Source organism: Macrotis lagotis, chromosome 4, assembly GCF_037893015.1.
Source record: "Macrotis lagotis isolate mMagLag1 chromosome 4, bilby.v1.9.chrom.fasta, whole genome shotgun sequence".
Classification (NCBI taxonomy): domain Eukaryota; kingdom Metazoa; phylum Chordata; class Mammalia; order Peramelemorphia; family Peramelidae; genus Macrotis; species Macrotis lagotis.
The window spans coordinates 191334845-191353259 of record NC_133661.1 but is presented as its reverse complement, the minus strand read 5'-3'; the positions used below and the strand labels follow the sequence as shown (position 1 = coordinate 191353259).

Below are 18415 nucleotides of genomic sequence, written 5' to 3'. Positions count from 1 at the left end.
TTGCACCACTTTAGAAAGTTCCCTTTTTCATCTGTAGTTCATCTCTCTACAACTGAAATCCAGGAGTCTTAGTTGTGAACTTTTCTTGCTGAAATATTCCTTAAAACACAGGCATTTGGGGAAGCTAGGTGGTACAGTGGAAAGGGCACTGGTACTGGAGTCAGAAGGACCTGAATTCAAATGTGACCTCAGACACTTAATAATTACCTAGCTATGTGACTTAACCCTATTGCCTTGCAAAAAAGAAAGAAAGAAGAAAGAAAGAAAGAAAGAAAGAAAGAAAGAAAGAAAGAAAGAAAGAAAGAAAGAAGAAAGAAAGAAAGAAAGAAAGAAAGAAAGAAAACATATTTTGTCTATCAGGTTAGGGTCAGATTAAATCATTCAAAAATTATGTCTTTAAGCAATACCTATCCATGAAAAGAGTGTATTAAAGTTTATTTGAATGAATGGGATTAAAATATTTGCAGTGGAATACAACACATTTTTTTCTGATTCCAATTAACACCTTGTTACTACTAGGGATATTGTTCTACTCTTCTCTAGTTGATTTTCAGTTGACTTGTAACAGCAAATATTCTAAAGTTTCTTTTGTTTCTTCAAGTCTCATTACTCATTCCCTATCCTTTAGCAGACCATGCTTCCTGCTTTAATAAGACAATAAAGACCTTTCTTTCTTCCCCCTTTCTCAAAATACTATTGACCTGACTCATTCATTCTTCCTCACCTAATTCAAATCTCCATTTAAAAAGGTAAGCCTTTTCCCCCATCCAGGCTAACTCTTCCATTTCATCCTCTCCCTTCTCTGGCAATCATTTTCTCCCTTTCCTCCTCTATTTCTCCATGTCATCCTTTTTAACTCCCTGTATCATAGGCTCCTTCCATGATACCTAAAAACCTACCCAAGTAACTTCTGTCCTTAAAATTCCTCATTTGGTATTACCATCTCTTCAATCTGAGAGTCTATAGCTTTCCTCCTTTTCACAGACACATTCCTGGAAAAATTTTTCTCTGCTTATCTCTTCTTTTCATTTTCCTCTTTGACTTCTTGCAATTTTGCTTCTAAACTCATCACTTAGCTGAAGTTGCCCTCTACAAAGTCAACACTAACCTTTTAATTGATCAGTTTCATGACTTTTTCTCATTTCTCATTCTTCTTGGTGTCTGTAGCATTTTACACTTTGTCCATGTTTTCCTCCTAGATAAGCTCTAGTTTCTGAGATTTTTAAGATGTGCTTCTTTCTTAGTTCTTCCCCCTACGTATCTAAGCTCTTTGGATCATCATCTCTACCACTGTGGTATAACCCCCAAACTGTGGACATATCTCAAGATTCCATCTTGGAGCCTCTTCTCTAATCTCTCTCTATTCTTTCTTTGTTACCTTATTTATCATATCTACATAGATAATTCCTGGTTGAATAGATATACCTCCTGATATTAAAAGGAAAAATTCATATTTATCAGTATGTATATCTTTTTCATCAGTATTTATGCATATATCCATGTTTGTATGGATATATTATATATATTATATATTATATATATTATATATATATATATTATATATATATATAAAATGAATGCACACACACACACACACACACACACACACACACACACACACACACACATAAAATAGATAGTACCCTTAACCCCACCCCAAAGCTTTTCATGAATACAAAGGCCCAGATATTATTTAATACTATTTTTCTCTCTGACAGCAGGACATGGAAGACAACTGTCTCAGAAAAATTAGTGAATATCACAGGAGTCAATGGAAAGGAGGAGAGGAATGTGAACATATAATCAATGAGGTGGTCTAAAGAACAGGAAATTACAATGTTGCCATTTGTATGACAGGGAGACCACCTGATCAAATGATGAGAGTACACTACCCTTTCAAAGTCAGAGGCAAGCAAAGAATCCCTTTAATACTTTAGGGATATACTACAGCAAATTTAGAAGACAGGACAAAAGTTGCATAGGATGAGCCAGCATAGATAAGCTGTGATTTATATCATAGGAGGAACTTTAAACTGATGTATTCTATTAGATAAATCTCACAGTTATGAGTATAGAAATGGTAACAGAACCAGTAAGAGCTGATAAAGTAACTGAGAAAAATAAGCAAAAATAACAACAGCAACAACAAAGAATCTAATCATAGAAAGTTATTTTGGTGACAGAGAAGATAGGACACACCAAGATACAAACTCAGAAAAGGACCACAATGTTGAAACACTTATAGGCAGAATTGCAAAGAAAAATAGATATTAGTCTCAAGCCCAGAAAGAACTCATGGAAAAACTCAAAATGAAACTTAAAAATAAACTTTAAAAAAAGAGAGGTAGAAGAAAATTTGGGAAAAGAAATAAGGATGATGCAAGAGAATTATTAAACAAAAGTCAGCAACTTAGAAAAAGAAAACAACTCTTTTAAAAAATAGAATTTACCAAATGGAAAGGAAGATCCAAAAAGATGCACTGAAAGAACCAACTTCTTAAAAAAGTACAATTGATCAAATGGAAAAGGAGGTATAAAAGCTAACTGAGGAAAATAACTTTAAAGTTGGAATTGGGCAAATAGGAATCAGTCAAAAGAATGAAAAAAATAGAAAACATTGTAAAATATCTCATTGGAAAACCAATTCAACTAGAAAATAGACCTAGAAGAGACAATGTCAGAATTATTGAACTATAAGAAAGCCATAATCAAAAGGAGAACCTGAATAGTATCTTTCAAGAAATAAACATTTAAAGAATAAACTGATTACCTTAGGAAAGTGATCTCAAAATAAAAACTCCAAGGAACATCATAGCCAAATCTCAGAACTATCAGATCAAGTTAAAAATAGTTGCTGGTATCCAGAAAGAAACAATGCTAATATTGGAAAGCTACAATTAGGATTACACAGGTTTTAGGAAATGTAGCATTAAATATGGAACATGATATTCTAGAAGGAAATAACTAGGACTACAACCAAGAATTCTATGCCTGATGAAATTAAGCATAATACTCCAAGGCAAAAAAATGATCATCCAGTGAACTAGAAAGATCTGAAGCTTTCTTAAGAAGACCATAATTAAACCAAAAATTTGATCACCAATATTAAGACCCAAGAAAAGCCTAAAAATGTGAAAAGGAAAAAAGAAAAGGAATTCATTGGAGCTGGACTATTTACTTCCCTAGATGAGAAGATGATACTTATAATTCTTAAAAATTAGCTTAAATTAGCTTATATAAGCTTAAAATTAACTTATAATTCTTACAAAATAGTTATTATAGTACAGCTAAAAGAAAAATACATAGACAGATGTTACAGATGAATCTGAGGAAATGACAGGGAATAAGGGATGAGAGAGTACATTGGTTGCAAAAGTAAGGGAGAGGTAAAATGAAGTAAATGATTTCACATTGAAAGGTGCAAAAGACCTATTACAGTGAAGGGGCAGATAGAAGGTGGGTGATGGGGGTTACTTAAATATTCCTCTTATCAGGATTGACTCAAAGAGTGAATATAATGAACAATCAATTGATTCTAGAAATCTATCTTACCAACCAGGAAAGTAGGAAGGGAGGAGATTACGTAAAGGAAGGAGAAGGGGAAAACTGGTGGAAGAAAGAATAAACTAGGGGAGGTGAGAGACAGCTGAATACTGTCAAAGAAGGAAAAGATGAAAGGAGAGAGAAGACAAAAAGGAGAAAAAAATGGATGGAAGGAAATACACAGAAATCATAACTGAATGTGAATAGGATGAAATCTCTCATAAAAAAAAGAAATGAAGGGGCAGAGCCAAGATGGCAGCAGGAAGACAGGAATTCCCCAGGAACTCATTCCCCCCAAAACTCCAAAAGTCATCAAATTATGACTCTAGTCAAAATTTAGAGAGGCAGAACCCACAGAAAGACTGAGTGATACAATTTCCCACCGAGTCCAAGACATCTTAAAAGTTCCACAGGAAAGGTTGGTTTCACCAGGACTGGGGACTGGAAAAAGCCACAGCACAGCACAGTCAGCTGAACCAAACCAGCTCCAGCCTTCCAGGAACAGCACGTGGATGCCTGGGGGCACCTGGGTCCTTGGCAGAGGGGGCTGTTTCCAAAGCTCTTGGGCAAGGGATCACCCAGGACAGCTTATAGGGGTGATGAAAGAACTCTGATGCACCAGAGTATGGAGCAGGATCCCAGGCTCTCCCTGATCCAGTGCTCCCAGCACAGTCCACCCTCTGCCCCCTGACTCACCCACAATTGCAGAAGACAAATCCTGAGGTAGGTGTTCTTTCTCCTGGTTTTTCTTTCTGGGTTTTGTTGATCAAATTTCTGTTAAGAGGTTTGTTTCATATTATATATGGGGGGAGATCAGGAGATTTTAGAGCTGTGCCTGTCTTCTCTCTGCCATCTTGGTCGAAAGTCCCCCAGCTATCCTCTACAACATACTTCTGAGTCGGGACAGGGTGAAAGGAGAGAGAGAGAGAAGAGAATAAGAGTGGGGAGGAGTAGAGTGGAGGGAAATACAGCTAGCAATAGGAACTGTGGGAAAAAGATTGAAGCAATTTCTCTAGTGGGCTTATGATAAAGAAAGCAACTCATCCCAGAGATAGAGCCAATGATATCTGACCACAGACTGAAGTATACTTTTTTCTCTCTTTCACTATTCTTGATGTTTCTCTATCCTTGAGGGGGACGGGCTTTATGTTTACTGTCACAAGATTGCTGTAATAATATAAAATAAATAAACCGAAAACTCAAAAAAATGAAAAATAAATTATACTTTAAAAAAACGAAATGGTTAACAATAGTGGATCAAAAACCAAAATCATACAATATTGTTTGTAAGAAACACATTTGAAGCAAAAAGACACATATAGAGTAAAATTAATGGATGGAGTAGAATTTATTTTGCTTCAGCTAAAGTGAAAATAAAGCAGGGGTAACAATCCTGATCTCAGATAACATAAAAGCAAAAATAAATCTAATTAAAAGAAACAAGGAAAAAATTACATCTTACTAAAAAAACATAAACAATGAGGTAATATCAATATTAAACAAACATGTGCCAAGTGGTAGGGCATCCAAATTTTTAGAGAAGTTGAGTTACTGGTTCATGATCAATCAAGAAATTGGAGCATTATAAAATGTAAAATAGATCATTTTGATTATTTTAAAATTAAAATGCTTTTAAACAAATAACTAATGCAAGTAAGATTAGAATGAAATAAGAAATCTGTGAAACAATCTTTAGAGCAAAAGTCTCTGATAAAGGCTTCATTTCTCAAATATATAGAGAACTGATTCAAATTCATAAAAATATGAATCATTCCCCAATTGATAAATGGCCAAAGAATATGAACTGAAGAAGAAATCAAAGTCTATATATACACATAGATATGTGTGTGTGTCTGTATGTGTGTATAGGCATATGAAAAAGTGCTCTAAATCACTTTTGATTAGAGAAATGCAAATAAAAACAACTCTGAGGTACCACCTCAAAACTATCAGATTGGCTAATATGACAAAAAAAGGAAAATGATGAATGTTGGTGAGAATGTGAGGAAATTGGGATGTTAATAATGCATTGCTGATAGAGTTCTGAAGAGCAATTTGAAACTATGCCCAAAGGACAACCAAACTGCATTTATTTTAATACAGCTACTAGTTCTGTATCTTAAAGGGATCATAAAAAGGGAAAAGGACCTACAAGTGCAAAAATATTCATAGCAATCCTTTTTATGATGGTGAAATATTGGAAATTGAAGGGATACTCATCATTTGGGAAATGACTGAACAAACGGTGGTATATGAATGTAGTAGAATTCTATGTTGCAGTAAGAAATGATCAACATACAGATTTCAGAAAATTCTAGAATGACTGGTATGAACTGATGAAAAGTGAAATGAATAGAACCAGGAAAACATCATATACAATATCAGCAACATCATGTGATGATCAACTAGAAATGACTCAGCACCATGATCCACAAACAGTACAAAGAACTCATGAAGGAAAATGCTATCCACATCCAGTTAAAGATCTGAAATACTCTGAATGCAGATCAAAGTATTTTTCACTTACTTTATTCTTTTTAATGTTGTTTTCTTTGTATCTGTTTCTTCATTCACAACTGTGAATAAAATGGGAATATATTTTACATGATAGCACAAGTATAACCTTTATCAAATTACCTATCTTTTTAGGAAAGGGAGAGGGGAAAAAATTTGGAACTCAAAATCTTGTGAAAACGAATATTAAAAATAATACCAAATAATACCAAAAATAATACCAAATAATAGCAAACAGATGTTTTGAGGATCAAATGAAATAACATATGTGAAGTGCTTTGCAAAGTAATTTTGCAAATTATAAGGTAATTTTGCTTGACATGTAATTAGGAAAAAATAAAATATTAAAAAAACAAAAGCAAAGCAGGGACTGTTTCATATTTGTGTCCCATTTGCCTAACATGGTACCTTGCACAAAATAGATATTTATTAAATTTTTTATGACTTATTAGAAAGTTTCATTTAATATTTTGCATTAAGGATTATTCATTTTCTTGGTGTTTAAAAGTATCCTTAAGTTTCTGGTTCTCTTTACCTCAATTATTTTGTCAAATGAAACTTCAAAGTGGCCATGGCTAATCAATAATATATATTGTAGTTCACTCTGAAAGAAGTAACAATCTCTGTATCAATTTCTATTGCTTTTCAGCAACCCTAAAGGAACTTATCTCACAGACCATGGTGCGCTGGGCTCAAGAAGACCAAATCCAGGACCCAGAACTTGTTAGGATAATGTTTAATCTTCTCCGTCGGCAGTATGATAGCATTGGAGAGCTTCTGCAAGCCATGAGGAAGACTTATACAATTAGCCATGCTTCAATAGAGGATACTATCAACCTGCTAGCTGCCCTAGGCCAGATTCGCTCCCTCCTCAGTGTAAGAATGGGGAAGGAAGAAGAGTTACTTATGATTAATGGACTAGGGTATGTAACTCCCTGCTATTTTTATATTTCTAAAGAATATATTTGGGCAAAAATGTGTAATTGGCTATGAGGGTCTTGATTCAATTCCTATTCAAGGGTGTTTTGTTTGTTCAGTATCTATTCAGGACACACTGTCTTCAGCTGTCATATCAGGATGTTCTTCAATAAGATCAATGAAACGCATTAGTTCAATATTTCATCCTCATTTGGAATGAGTATGTACAGTATTAATGTATATGTAGTAACTCATGTAAAGAGACTCACAAGACAGTGACCATGGAAAGATACACCTTCTCCTAGTGCTGAAAGAAACCTAAAGAAAACTTTAAAAAAGCCAAGAGAAGCTAGGTGGTGCAGTGGTATTGGACTTGGAGTCAGAACCACCTCAATTCTTATCCTGTGTCAGACACTAACTGTATGCCCCTGATCATTTAAACTCTCTCTACCTCTCTTTCCATATCTGTAAAATGATAATAATACCAAATAATAGCAAACAGATGTTTTGAGGATCAAATGAAATAACATATGTAAAGTGCTTTGCAAAGTAATTTTGCAAATTATAAGGTAATTTTGCAAAATTAAAGTATATTAAAAATGCTAGTTATTATTATTATTATTATTACTATTATGCTTGACTGCAATAAAAATAGCCTTTGAGGTTTGGGGTAGTATTTTGAAAATAGAGAAATATTCCAAATTGGAAAATGAGGAGATTTTGATATTCAGATTTTTTAATTATTGAGAGAAGTCTTTAGTCATTTAGAAGTCATTTAGATAATTTGTCAGTTAACATAGCCCTTCTTTGTTTGCAAAAGTATCCTTTGAATCATCAGGATCAGTTCCAAGGACACTTTGATCAACAATAGAAAATACTATTTGTTATTATCATGTCTGAGCCTTCCTGACCCCATTTGGAATGTTCTTTGCAAGAATTCTAGAGTGATTTGCCATTTCTTTCTTCAACTCATTTTACAGATGAGGAACTGAGGCAAACAGGGTTAAGTGACTTTCCCAGGGACTCACAACTAGTAAGTGTCTGAGGCCAAATTTGAACTCATGAAAATGAGTCTTCTTGATTCCAAATCCAGTGCTCTATCCACTATATACCTAGTTGCTCAACAAATACTTCCCCTGTATTTCACAGAGATTCATAAAATATTAGTAATGAAGTAGATTTTAGAAATGATTTCATCTCCTTGCTTTACAAATAAGGAAATTAAAGTTATAAGAGATGATGAAATTATTTTTCCACATTCACAAAAGTAGTTAACGGAAGATTCAGAGTCAAAACTCAATTCACACCTTTGCTCAACATACTCCATTAACAGCTCCAGGTGCAGCTCACATGCCAAGTCAGCAGAATCTACAGAAAGGTCTCAGAGAATCCTCAGGGGGAAAAATGTTTTCTAATAGCCTAACCAAACATGATGTTGGAATAGGGGTTAGGGACAACTATTGATGTGTAGGTGATCACTAGAAGAGATCAAATCCAAAAGCAACCTTTCTCTGTCTCCTACCAGTCATTCACCAGGTCCACCACTGTCATCATCATTCCTGTGGTTTAAAAAAAACAAGAGGGCAGGAGGGACTTGAAACAGCAACCTGGTACTGTCCCAGGAATAATCTAAATTTTAAAGGGCTATGATTCACCATGCCTCTTCCTTTGTGAATTTTAGATTTTAATGCCAAATTATGCCAAGCAGCATGATATAATGAAAAAAAACAAAACATTTAACTTGGAATCAGGAAACCTGAGTTCAGTTTGCAATTCTAACAAATTTCATTAGTGAACCTCAATTTCATTTGTAAAATTAGAATAGCACTTTCACTATCCCAGGTAGCTCAATAGATGTGATTCAGTCTTCTTATCTTTAGGACTTTCAGTGAACACAGATGGCAAATGAGAAAGTACAGCTCTTTTCTACTCTTTACCCTAGGGATATAATGAATAACAAAGTTTTTTACCAGCATCCCAACCTCATGAGAGTCCTGGGCATGCATGAGACTGTAATGGAGGTGATGGTGAATGTTCTTGGAGGAGAGAAATCTCAGGTATTGTTTCAAGGAGAGTTTTATCATTTCCTTCATGATAAAAACTAGTGAAATAATGTTCCCAGACTTAGCACAATGTCAGCTCTCTCAAGTTCTAACAAAAGCATCCCTGAGAATATAGGTAAAGTCTCAGAAGGTGTTGTCTAGAACTCAGCTAACACAATTAATGTGATACAGATTAATCACTGCAGAACTTTCATTGTTCTTTGAAAACATGAAACTTGTAGCATCCTCTGTTTGGCTTACTAAAATTCCCTAAAGACAGAAAACACAGATAAATATATGCACAGAGAAAATACCCAGAAATAACAGTTCCCTCAAGCTGCTTTGCTCCATTGGGAAAATATTTTCTCATTTAAAAAAAAGGTAGTACTACTCCCAGGGCATGGACCAGCATTACCCAAAGCAGTTCTGCTTCTCTCTGCTTTGATATGTTGCTTCCATTTGGGCTTTGAGGAGAGGAAAGAAAGCTCTGAAGAGTTGTGTCCAGCCCTTTAGCTGCTGGCTCAGTTATTCTGGCCAGGCAGGTAGAGAACAAAATGAGGCCTGGATGGAACAGAGACCACACTAGGGTCATGCAGAACTGCTACTAGCCTAGCTGGGTATCTAATTGAGTTCCACCTCAAAAAAACTACTAAATGTAGATTATAACATAATATTGAAAGGTCTAGAATCTATTACCAATGGTAGTATGAAAGCCCAAAGAATTTCCTTAGCCACACCAGGAGCAAGATTAGCTTGCGTCTCCTCCTCTGTAGGCAAGTTCTTCTCAACCTCTAATTCTTCCTAGTTTAGTAATTCTTAACTGTTTAAAAAGAGATTTTTTTCCAGGTCCCATACCCATTGGATTGTGTCCATCTCCTATATGTCAAGCATTTCTTCTTTTTTTTTTTATCATTCATTTTTCATTAGATTTTAAGTTTCACATGTTTCTTCTTCCCTCCCCCAACCCTTGACAGTAAATAATCTGATATAGATTATACATGTACAATCATGTTAAACAATTTCCATTTTAGACATGTTATGAAAGAAGAATCAAAACAAAAGGGAAAAATTATGTGAAAGAAAAAATATGAAACAAATTTTAAAAAGTGAATCAGTTTGCATTCAGACTCTAGAGTTCTTTCTCTGGATGTAGATGGCACTTTCCATCACAAGTCTTTTAGAACTGCCTTTGATCATTGTATTACTGAGAAAAGCTAAATCTGTGTGTTCAATGTTCTCATGATTCTGCTCACTTCACTCAGCATCAGTTCTTGTAAGTCTTTCCAGGTTTTTCTGAAATCCACCTCATCACAGTTTCTTACAGAACAATAGTATTCCATCACATTCATGTACTACAGTTTGTTCAGCCATTCCCCCAGTGAGGGGCATCCCCTTAATTTCCAATATGTCTAGCACTTCTAATGAAATTAGACTTTGTGGCGCACTGCCTGGTGATTGTTCTGCTGGTGGAAGAAACATCTATTAGCAAAAAAATGTTTCACTTTTGTAGAAGGAAATGAGTTTACAGGGTAACACAGTACTACTCAGCCCAAATTCTCAATGGGATTAGATAGCCTCTCTCTCTAATAGACCAAGCAAATTTCAAAAACATACAGAGGTGTCAGGTCTCCAGTGATTTGTAATATCCCATACAAAATCTCTAAGGAGTGAGAAATTAAAAACCAGACTGAAGCTTAGTACTCCATTTCAACTGGTCTTGTTCTATCTTTCAGAAGTCTGATCTTTCTAGTAATAATACCCTTAGAAAGTGCCTTAATGTTCTCTGGAGAAATTTGTCTCTATATCATCCTATTAAGGTTAACTTGCTCTAAAGTATTCCACCCTTAATTCTAAAAGGGGTACTCAAGACTCAGTCATTCTGGCCTTTCTCAGTGCCCTTTGGGGAAAACTAGTAAAGGGAACTCAGATCTGAACCCCACAATCAATAAACATTTGAGTCCCTATTCTTTACAAAAGTTCCTACTTAAAAGAGTATAAAGTATAGCATATAAAAGTATAAATACTCAAGTCAATCTCTTTGGAAATATGAGATTAAGGATATATGTGAAGTGAAAGCAAATAATACTAGACCAATTATAGTAAATTCCTAAATTTCATAGTACAGATTCCAAGTACTGTAATAATTAACAAAAAATGTATAATTCATTATTGGCTGGAATAATTGAAAAGATCTCAAGAGTCAGTAAAAGGTATAGTACTCAGTGAAGAGTTTGTTAATTTTTACAACCTTTAATCTGATGTCTTATATTCTTGCATTTGAGTACAAGTACTTACCACCTCTTCTACTTTCCTTAAAATTTCCTTTAAAATGTATTCATACTTTATTTCCATCTAGGGAAACACTACAGTTATACCATATCATATCGTCTTTAGGAAATAAGAGGGCTGCTGAGCTAGACACAGAATGTTTGGTTTGGCTTTCCTCTGCAGAGAAGATGCTTGTGAAACTATATTTATTTCTCATAGACTTCATCTGAATAAACAACTTTCCTGATTCTCCCTGGGGTAGATGTAATACAAAGGAAAGGGATAAGAATATAGGGATATATCTCTGAGCTCAGTTGTAAAAACTATTTCTTGGATAATTCATAGTCAGTGTTTCATGAGCAGATTTGATGATAACTTCCTAGCAGACACTGATTATTTCCTTTTTTTGATTCACTTTTCCCTCAGATTGCTTTTCCAAAGATGGTTGCTAGCTGTTGCCGATTCCTTTGCTATTTTTGCCGAATCAGCAGACAAAATCAAAAAGCTATGTTTGAACATCTAAGCTACCTACTTGAAAATAGCAGTGTTGGTTTAGGTATGTAATGTTAGAGCTTCAGGTTTCACTGTAGAAGCAATAATGATATGTCTCATATTTTTTCAAGCAGAGATTATACATGACTTAAAAGAAAATATAAATGTATCCTTTCATTTTCTGTTCATATGTGTACTTTTCCCTTCCTATTCAAAGATGATGTTACTGATGCTACATGCTAATTTTTCTGTAATTAGAGATAGATTTGCATCAATTCATTCTTCCTATTTCAACCCATCCCCCTAGGGACCAATGTCTTACAAGTTATCTAGACAGTACATGTGTGGCATGTCCTACTCAATTGAATAAAACATGTTGATAATGACAGTGTGAAGGGTTCAATCTGTGGACAAGATAGCCTTTTTTCTATTTAGTGGTAATGGACTACATTCCTATCCCTGTCCTTCCAGCTTACTAATGCATGTTATTAGTTATTAGTCACATGGAAATAGAGAGTATGATTGGACCTCAGTAAATCTGTCACTTCTTTGGGAAAGCAGTCCTTTCAAACAATTTTAATAATAGATTATAACATTTTTATATATCTTGTATACTTCATTATTGTAAACTTGTATTTATCTTTCATTTATCTGGTATATTTCATTATTTTTAGTGTTCATGATTTCATTGTGGTAGGTTCTCCTACCAACACAGATTATAAACCATTAATACTTTAACAGATAATCTCCATGAATTACTATGGTACATCCCTCATTATTATTTCTGCTGAATGAACTTCTCCAAATTCAGCTGGGCTGATCCTTGAATGGCAGGTTATTGATATTTTTATTTGAAACCTTTACATTGAAATGGGATCTGTCAAAGTTAGTACCATTGGCATAATCTTTGAAAACTAGGGATTACTTCCATGATATGATGAGACATTCAGATAGAATTTCATTTTATGTATGTAAATAAAATACATTTATTATATATATATACATGTATACCACTACATATACATATGTAATTCACTTATTTCAGTATTTTCTTCCTAAAATACCTCTAGGCTGTACTAATTTGCAATATGATTTTGTCTGACATTTACTGGAGGTAGAAATTATTTTCTCATTTATTTCAGCCTAAGACTAAAGCAAGGAATCCAGAGACTTTAGGAGACTTTTAAATATGAAAACTAACAACATTACATTTTCCAAAATTAAGTGGGGCTTACGAGTCAAATTATATATTAGGATTCACGATACCTGATCACTACTATTCTCAATGATACTAAAAATGACACCTCCATTTCTCATTTCTACATCTGTAAAATGGGCACAGTATTGGTGGTTTCTATGAAATTTCCTGCCTGGAGGGGGCAAATCTTTAAACACTGGGGACTTTTTATATCAGTGGAGGTATTCTTTTTACAGTACTGAATCATAAATTTCTTCCATATTCAGTTTAAGACGATGAAAAGGAAAAAGAGTACCAACCTTCCAATCCTGATTTTTAACTTATTTTAGCTTCCAAAATCCTATTCAAATTGCCATTCTCAGACAAACTGATATTCTTAGTCAAAGGGAGGCTGTCTCCCATTGGTATAAAATAAACCATTAACTTAGGTTCCAATATATCTGCTATATTCTCTCATCTACAGAAAGCCTTAAGACTGTATTGTGTTGTTCTCTTTCTCTGTTCTTTTCTGTCTTTCTTCAGCCTCTCCAGCAATGAGGGGTTCTACTCCTCTTGATGTGGCAGCTTCATCAGTCATGGACAATAATGAATTGGCACTGGGCTTGGAAGAGCCAGACCTTGAGAAGGTAACCACTCTTTTAGAGTAATGTAATTTATACAACAAAGGCAAGGAAAATAAAAGTTAAATTTTTTTTCACTTTTGTCTTTTTATTCTAAGTATATAGCACATTGTAAACACTTATTAAATGTTCTGTGTGTATGAATTAATGAAAAGTCAACCTAAAAGAATTCCTATGAAAAAACTATGTAAGCATCCTTCAAGAAAAATATGATAGTGATGATATAATAATAATGGTAACTCTGTATTATGTTTCTAAGTGTACATATCATAAATATTTGTTTGTGTATTTTTATGCATGAGTCCAGTAAGCAAGCATTTATTGACCATTGGGTAAATAACACTGAACTGTCACCTAAGAAATGTTAGGAAGTTACCTGCTTTCAAAGACTTAATGGACTAATGTAGGGAAGGTTAGATAAATATCTTTATTCAGAATAAATATATAAATGTGATTTATACATGCATAAAAACATGGTACTGACATTCATGTGTTTTAAGTTATTGTTTCTCTGATATAAATAATATTGCAGAAATATATCCTTTTCACTTTCTCCTCTTATAACCAATAGCATTTGCAAAAGGCCTAACTAGAGGAAGAATCTATAAAATTAAACTAACAACTCCAGTTTCAATAATGCCAAACTGTCTTTTAATCAAATGAGCTATCTGACTAGGTGTAATAAAAGCAACAATTAACTTTACTTTTTGCTATAAATTGTTAATATTAAATTTGTAATTTTCATCAGAATGTATCATACCAAGTAATATTTTAGGGAGTTGGAGCTAGGAATTAATTCCTTAAGAAAAAAATTGACCCAGGGAGCAACCTTTTCTACTTTTTTAAAGTGACAAATATAAACACTAATCTAGGGAGAAGGAAGAATTTGGGCAATGAGGTCATCATATTAAAGACAAATCCTCTCAGTCATTTATTTAGGGAAGGGAATGACCTTTTTTGACTCAGATTTGTTATGAAAATTCCTACAACCCAGTGTACATTAAAACCAATGTATATTATTTAATCTTTACAAGCTCTGCTTTCCACAGTGCGCATTCTAAATGATTTAAACTTAGTCAAACTCTATGTAAATCTAAAAGAAAATCAATAACTTAGATTTTTCTGGTCACCAATAGTGCTAGTAGAGAATTGCTAGACCAATCATATTTCCCCTTTGCACCTGAAAAAAGCAGTTCATAATAGATCTTTAAACATAGTTTATCATAGCCTCAATTTAGTCTTTGAAATGACACTGCCAAAAAAATAAGAAAATTCCAAAGGCAGCCCTTGGAAGATATATCGTAGAGAACCCAGGACCTCCACATTCATACAACAGTTCAGAATAGTTCCATTATGGCATTCTTGCAAGTATTCTGTATAATAGATGATGTTCTTGTGTTTTCCTCCTTACCAAAATAATGAAGCAGAGCTGTGTATTTTCTCCAATGCCTTTTAGTCGTATTTTCAGATCAATGGCATCAAGGCCAGCTACCACACTGATGGTAAATTATTTAACTTGTAAAGAAGTTGATGCTAACCTTTTACTTAGCAGGTGATTGTGTATTCAGTGCACCTCTGAGACTGAAATGAAAGAATATGGACCTTTCCTCTGTCATTTCTACTACTTTTGATCTGACAATTAACACCAAGACAACAGAGATTCTCCACTAACTAGTACCATAGCATGCTTATGTGAATCCATTGATTACAGCAAATGGAGAAATTTTGAATGCCATGAATAAATTCAAAGCTTATTAGGGTTTCCAGGGATATATACATTGATGAAGAGATTGACATATGCATTGCCAGAAGATCAGTATTTGGAAAGCTCCAAAGGAAAATGTGGGAGAGAAGAGATATTAAGTTGCCTATCAAGCTGAAGTTCTACAGAACTATTATATTGACCTCATTGTTGTGTGCCTGTGAAACCTGGACAATATAACAAGAAACTGAATATTTCCATTTAAACTGTTTTAGGAAGAATCTGAAAATCACCTGGGAAGATAAGGTACCAATTACTGAGTTCTTTTATTGAGATAAAGTGTCAGTTATTCATACTCTATTTCAGAAAGTGTAAATCCAGTGGTCTGGCCACAATGTTTAAATGCCAAACATTCAATTGCTTAAAATAATATTTACTAGAGAAATCAGACAAGGCAGGTGCCCACACAGAAGTCAGAAGAAGTGATTAAGGACACTTTTAAAGTCTCCGAAGAATTTTGAAATCAATTGGAAGACATGGAAGTCACTGGCACAAGACAACCCTATCCCTGGCATGCCCACATACATCCAAAAAGGTTCTTTGCTCCATGAGCAAAGAATTGTACTAACTTAAAAGAAACATGAGATACATAATTTAGAGATATCTCCACTCCAAATATTTATATGGACAATTTATACCTGACCTGTGGTAGATCTTCCAAATTCATATTGGTTTGTTCAGCCACAATCAGACACAATGTATCTTGACCCCAAAATAGTGATGTCATTTTGTTCCTTTTCAAGTATAATGACAATAACCACTCTATCAACTTGTTAGAGAAAAATGCAGATGTGCTAGTTTGAAAATGAAAATCTGAAATGAAATCAGCAGCAGCTGGCAGCCCTAGCAACTACCTGATACCATGGGAATCAGAAGTTAAGACTGTATTTCAAATTGTAATAAAGGACTTATTTCCTCCCACCTTTTTTAAATGGTACTTTTAATAGGAATCGACCCTGTAAAAAGATTTTGGACTTGGAATCTGAAGACTTGGTGTTGTGATGTAAGCAAAGTCACCTAATCATTCTGGGTTCAATTTCTTCATTATTAAAATAAGGATATTGAATCATTTTTATGGTCTCTTTAAGTTATGAGCATTTAGTAATTCCTTGCACAGATTTCAGTCAGTTGAGTCAGCAACAAATTTTCCTCAGAGGGCATTCCAAGGAACAAAAACATTGTTACTCTCGTTGCTGATCATAAGATCAAAATGAGAGCAGTTTAGAATGAAACTACTTTAAAGAGTGACTGGATAACTTACTAATAGCCTCTATACTTAACTTATACTTTCTTAATTTTTTCATGGTGTTGAGAAGAGATAAGAAGAGGTCTGGGAAATGCCTAGAAAACTGGCAGATTTTATAAGATTTTAAAAATCTCATTTTGTGGAATCTTAGCAGGAAAAAAGTTAGTAGAATGAGAATTAAAAAGTCCTCCCTATAATATTTTGCCAAGTTTTTATTGTTCTTGCAATAGTCTATTATTTTGTTCCTTTCCTCCCAAAAGAATTCAGTCTTAATATAATAATGTCTTTATGAGAAGTAAAGGCATAGTGTCTAAAATATCCACAAAACCAAATCTGAGATTCTGTGGATATAGTCCCAATAACTCTGAAACTTCTATTAAGTTATAAGAGAGCACATAGGTTGACGTTTCTACAAACTACCTTGGTCTGTTCCTTATATTGCAACCTGAAAAATGGTGTAAAATTTTGTTGATGACTGGTATTAAGACACAGAATAGGTATATCTGTGAATCAACCATAGTGTCATCACAGTGTAAACAGATAGCCACAGAATTCCTTGGAGAGCCTCTCAAAGCCAGCTCCTTTAGGTTCCACTAAGAGATATTTGTGCTTCTATATATTACTGTCTAGAATTCCATTTCCCATCCTACTTCCTTGGAACCAGAGGAAGACCTGGAAACTGATTACTAAATAAAGAGCTATCTAAATTTTCCCATTTAGACCTCAATAACAGTTATATTTTGATGCAAGGTAACTGAAAACATCTATTTCTTGATTAGTAATAGTTCTTCTTTGAAACAAAAATAGGTGTAACATTTTTATTAAAACACATTGAATTTCACATCTAGAAATGTTCGGATTCTCCTTAGCCTATGGAAAGAAGAAATTTCATAGTTCCTATATTTTCTACAGGCATATTATTACTCCATAGAAACAAATATATGTTTACAGATATATTTACCATTCTATCATGCTTTGCAGGTGGTGACATACTTAGCAGGCTGTGGTCTGCAGAGCTGCCCTATGCTCTTAGCCAAGGGATATCCTGACATTGGCTGGAATCCTATTGAAGGGGAGCGTTACTTGTCCTTCCTACGATTTGCTGTCTTTGTGAATAGTGAGTCAATCAACAAGTAGTTATTAAAAAGACAATGATATCATGCCAGATTTTGATATATACTAAAACAAAGAGGGGGAGGGGGAAGGAAGAAAAAGAGAAATTTACATGATAACTTTATTATATATTTTAAAAGAATAGGAAGTTATACAAAGTAAATTTGCAGTTTCATGGGCAATCATGGCTTTTATTACACTATTTTATAGAAATGCTCATTTTGGTCCATAAAAAAAAAAAACTTCAGGTTTCAGGTCCTCCTAACTCCAGGACTGATACTACGCCACCTAGTGCCATAAAAGATAATTTTAGGGGGAAGAAAGGCACTAACTTTTAGAGGAATCAGGTTAAAGATGATGTTTTATTTGAGTTTTAAAGGAAACGGGGGGGGGGGGGAATTAAGGTCAGAAGTGAGGAGGAAATGCATTCCAGTCATGTAGTATAGCTTAATGCAAAGACACTATATGATGTAGAATGTGTGCATGAGGAATAGCCAAGACCAGTTTGACTAAACCATAGGGTATGAGAGAAGAATAATGTATTTGTGAGACTGGAACTGTAGTTGGTGGAACAGTTTATTGTGTGAGTAAAGAGGAGAAAAATGCAAGTCATGGAGTAGAAATACTAATTGACAGTGTTAGAATGTGTGGGTTCAAGAAGAGTGGAGTTATGATTTAACATCAAGGTTTTGAACATGG

The 18415-nt window shown here is 34.3% G+C and overlaps 1 protein-coding gene across 12 annotated transcripts in view; it reads left to right on the top strand.

The window, feature by feature from the left end:
* The window catches only part of RYR3 (ryanodine receptor 3), an 833777-nt gene that overhangs the window by 553414 nt on the left and 261948 nt on the right, over positions 1 to 18415 (top strand). For all 12 annotated transcript variants that reach the window (XM_074235022.1, XM_074235021.1, XM_074235020.1 and 9 more), the window contains 5 exons: positions 6707 to 6980; positions 8918 to 9032; positions 11712 to 11841; positions 13498 to 13601; positions 17585 to 17720. In XM_074235022.1, the coding sequence (XP_074091123.1) occupies positions 6707 to 6980; positions 8918 to 9032; positions 11712 to 11841; positions 13498 to 13601; positions 17585 to 17720 (759 nt within the window). The remainder of the gene's footprint in view (positions 1 to 6706; positions 6981 to 8917; positions 9033 to 11711; positions 11842 to 13497; positions 13602 to 17584; positions 17721 to 18415) is intronic.